Source organism: Mandrillus leucophaeus, unplaced genomic scaffold (genome assembly GCF_000951045.1).
Source record: "Mandrillus leucophaeus isolate KB7577 unplaced genomic scaffold, Mleu.le_1.0 Scaffold106, whole genome shotgun sequence".
Lineage (NCBI taxonomy): Eukaryota > Metazoa > Chordata > Mammalia > Primates > Cercopithecidae > Mandrillus > Mandrillus leucophaeus.
This window is the reverse complement of record NW_012098765.1, coordinates 2,842,350-2,846,796: the sequence shown is the minus strand read 5'-3', so window position 1 is coordinate 2,846,796 and position 4,447 is coordinate 2,842,350. Positions and strand designations below refer to the sequence as shown.

At 46.8% G+C, this 4,447-nt stretch overlaps 1 protein-coding gene across 3 annotated transcripts in view; it reads right to left on the bottom strand.

Annotated features, from left to right (window-relative positions):
* LOC105542326 (chromosome unknown open reading frame, human C19orf47) overlaps positions 1 to 4,447 on the bottom strand; it is a 33,254-nt gene that overhangs the window by 11,347 nt on the left and 17,460 nt on the right. For all 3 annotated transcript variants that reach the window (XM_011983833.1, XM_011983849.1, XM_011983842.1), the window contains exon 5: positions 3,272 to 3,350. In XM_011983833.1, coding sequence (XP_011839223.1) covers positions 3,272 to 3,350 — 79 coding nt within the window. The remainder of the gene's footprint in view (positions 1 to 3,271; positions 3,351 to 4,447) is intronic.

The window sequence follows — 4,447 nt, the reverse complement described above, 5'->3', positions numbered from 1 at the left end:
TTTTTTTTTTTTTTTTTTTTTGAGACAGGGTTTTACTCCGTTGCCCAGGATGATGGAGTACAGTGTTGCCATCATAACTCACTGCAGCCTCAAAGTCCTAGGCTCAAGCAATCCTCCCACCTCAGCCTCCCAGGCCTCCCACAGCTAATTTACTAATTTTTTTAGAGACAGGGTCTCACTATGTTGCCCAGGCTGGTCTCAAATGCCTAGCTTCAAGTGATCTTCCCATCTGGGCCTCCCAAAGTGCTGGGATTAAAGGCATGGGCCACCATACCCAGTTGAAAATTTCACTTATAAAGATTTGAAAGACTGGTAAAACTAATGTGTGCTGTTAGAAATCAGGGTAGTGGGTACCCTGGAGACGATGTGGTGGCTGGGAGAGGGTACAGGAGGATTCTGGCAGGCTGGTCGTGTTTCTGTTGCTGGATGTGAGTGCTGGCTACATGAGTGTCCCATCTGTGAAAGGTACCCACTGTACTATTATGATTGAACCCTTTTCTGAATGTATGTTATGGGGGAGCGTTGCAGAAACAAACCCTAATTTGCTCAGCCTCTTTACATCCACATCTTTGGGTAAGCCCTGCCCACAATGACTCTGGACTTCTCCATGTAACTTGCTTTGGCCAACAGGACGAGAACAAATGTTGTGCAAGCAGTGGCTTAAGAGGTGCTTTGCACACTGGGGCTAGCCCTCTTTTGCTGCTTTTAGGAACCCTGCTACCACCACTGTGAACAAGCCCAGGCTAGCCAGCTAGATAATTATGGACACGTAGCCAAGTCACCCTCTGGGCCCAGATAACATCAGGACAACCATCAGATATGTGAATACGGCCATCAACCCGGCTTCAACCTAGCTGCCAGGTGACCACTAAAATCAGCTGAGCTGGCCTAGAGCAGAACTGACCAGACAATCCATAAAATCATGAGAAATAAACACTCATGTTTTAGCAAGGCATGGTGACTTGTGTGTGTAATCCCAGCTATTCAGGAGTCTGAGGCGGGAGGATCACTTGAGTCCAGGACTTTGAGGCTACAGTGAGCTATGACTGCACCACTACACTCCAGCCTGGGCAACACAGCGAGATTCCCATCTCAAAAAATGAAACTACATGTCTGTGTTTTAAAGTAGTTTTGGGCGGCTTATTTATCAGCAAAGGGAAGCTAATGTGTATATTAAAATTTAAAAGTTTATTTTTAAAAAAGGTATCGGCCAGGTACGGTGGCTAACAGCTGTAATCCCAACACTTTGAGGGGCCAAGCCAGGGGGATCACCTACGGTCAAGAGTTCAAGACCAGCCTGGTCAGCATGGCAAAACCTCATTTCTACTAAAAATAACAAAAATTGGCTGGGCATGGTGACAGGCACCTGTAATGCCAGCAACTCAGGAGGCTGAGGCAGGAGAGTCGCTTGAACCCAGGAGGTGGAGGTTGCAGTAAGCCAAGATCACGCCATTGTACTCCAGCCTGAGCAACAAAAGGAAAACTCCATCTCAAAAAAAATATATATATATGGTATCATACAGCTTTTAAAAACCAAAAATAGCCAGGTGCAGTGGCTCATGCCTGCACTTTGGGAGGCTGAGGCGGGTGGATCATTTGAAATCAAGAGTTCAAGACTAGCCTGGCAAATGTGGTAAAACCCTGTCTCTACTAAAAATATAAAAATTGGCTGGGCATGGTGGCACACACGTGTAATCCCAGATACTTGGGTGACTGAGGCACAAGAATCACTTGAACCTGGGAGGCAGAGTTTGCAGTGAGCTGAGGGTGCCATAGCACTCCAACGTAAGCAACACAGCAAGACTCTGTCTCAAGGAAAAAAAAAAAAAAAGGTCAGGTACAGTGGTGGCTCACGTCTATAAGGCCAGCACTTTGGGAGGCTGAGGCGGGTGGATCACCTGAGGTGTTCAAGACCAGCCTGGCCAACAGGGTGAAATTCTGTCTCTACCAAAAATACAAAAATTAGCCGGGCGTGGTGGCAGATCCCAGCTACTCAGGATGCTGAGGGAGGAGAATCGCTTAAACCCGGGAGGCAGAGGTTGCAGTGAGTCAATGTCACGCCACTGTACTCCAGCCTGGGCAACAGAGTGAGACTCCATCTCAAAAAAAATAAAGAATAAAAAAATAAATACAGTCAATACTCATCATTCATAGATTCCATATTTGCAAATTTGCCTACTCATTCAAATGTATTTGTAACCCCAAAATCAATACAGGCAGTGCTTTCACTGTCATTCACAGACACGCGCAGGGAACACTTTGAGTTGCTCCAGACATGTTCCAAATGAGGATAAAGAAGGCATTGTCACCCTCTTGTTTCAGGCCCCGCTCTATAAACAAGTATCCTTTGCCCAGTCTACTTGATGTCATGAATGTGAACCTTTTTCACATTTTTGTCGGTGATTTTTGCTGTTTAAAATAGCCCCCCGGACGGGAGCAGTGGCTTACGCCTATTATCCCAGCACTTTGGGAGGCCAAGGCAGGCAGATCACTTGAAGTCAGGGGTTCGAGACCAGCCTAGCCAACATGGCGAAACCCTGTCTCTACTAAAAATAAAATTAGCCAGGCGTGGTGGCGGGCGCCTGTAATCCCAGTTACTAGAGAGACTGAGGCAAGACAATTGCTTGAACCCAGGAGGTGGAAGTTGCAGTGAGCCAAGATCATGCCACTGTACACCAGCCTGGGCAACAGAGACTCCAGCTCAATCGATCAATCAATCAATCAATAAAATGGCCCTCAAAAAATAGTGTTGAAGTGCTGTCTGGGTTCCTAAATGCAAGAAGGGTATGATGTACCTGATCAAAAAAAATGTGTGTGTGAGATAAGCATCATGCAGGAATGAGTTACACTGTTGCTGGCTATAAGTTCCCGGTTACTGAAATCAACATTATATATTAACTACAGTGCCTTTAAAAGGAGACATACATAAAATAAAGCTATATATTTGACTACGGGCTTGCAGGAACCTAACCTAGTATTTCCCATAGGAGCAATGGATTCTCCACTGCTCTGTATTTCATCTAGGAGCTAAGAATTCACTAAGTGTACACGTTGACTTTACAGAACTTAACGACTACGGATGACAATTGACTGTGTGTATACCCATTCACTACCCAGTTTATTTTTTCCCCTAAGAGAAGAGTAAGAGTGCCTCTGATGGCTTTGTTTCTACCTTTGCAAATTACGGGCAGGGATGGGACAGCCAGACGTGTCCCCTTCACTGACAGGGTAAAAGAATCAAGGAAAAGAGGCCTGAATAGTTAGGACTCACCACTAGTGCCACGGCGAATCTCGCCTGCAAGGGGACTGGGGCTGCAGGGCACTGACTCAGTGGCAGCTTTGCACATGTCCTATAAAAAAAGAACAGGCACTTGGGTCACCACAGAAGAATCATGCATGGACCTAGAGATCTAAGCAACACCATGAGGATCAATACCTGACTGCTAGAGAAGATTCTAACACATTTTACTCCTAACCATAAGAAAGCATCAGACACCTCCAAACTGAGGAACACTCTATAAAATATCTGACCAGTACACTGCAAAACTATCACAGTCATTGAAAAAATAGGCCAGGTGTGGTGATTCACACCTGTAATCCCAGCACTTCGGGAGGCCAAGGTGGGTAGATCACCTGAGGTCAGGAGTTTAAGACCAGCCTGGCCAATAGTGAGACCCTTATCTCTAGAAAAATTAAAAAATTAGCCAAGTATGGTGTCACGCACCTGTAGTCCCAGCTATTCAGCGGCTAAGGTGGTAGGATCACTTGAGCCCAGGAGTTTGAGGCTGCAGTAAGCTGTGATTGTACCACTGCACTCTAGCCTGGGTGACAGATTGAGACCCCGTCTCAAAAATAGATGAAAGATGGCCAGGTATGGTGGCTCACACCTGTAATCCCAGTCTTTTGGGAGGCCGGGGGAGGTGGATCACCTGAGGCCAGGAGTTCAAGACCAGCCTGGGCAACACGGCAAAACCCCATCTCTACTAAAATTACAAAAAATAGCTAGGCATGGTGGCGCATGCCTGTAATCCCAATCACTTGGGTGGCTGAGGTACGAGAATCTCTTGAACTCGGGAGGTGAAGGCTGCAGTGAGCCAAGACAGCACCACTACACTCCAGCCTAGGCAACAGGGTGGGATTCTGTCTCAATAAAATAAAATAAAATAAAGAGGCCAGGCGCAGGGGCACACGCCTATAATCCCAGGTACTCAGGAGGCTGAGGTGGGAGAATCACTTGAACCTGGGAGGCAGAGGTTGCAGTGAACCAAGATCGTGCCACTGCACTCCAGCCTGGGCAATGGAGTGAGACCCTGTCTCAAAAATAAATAATAAACAAGTGAAGGAAGGGAGGGAGGAAGGGAGGGAGGGAGGAAGGAAGGAAGGGAGGGAGGGAGGAAGGGAGAAAAGAAGGAAGGGAGGAAGGAAGGGAGGAAGGAAGGAAGGAAGG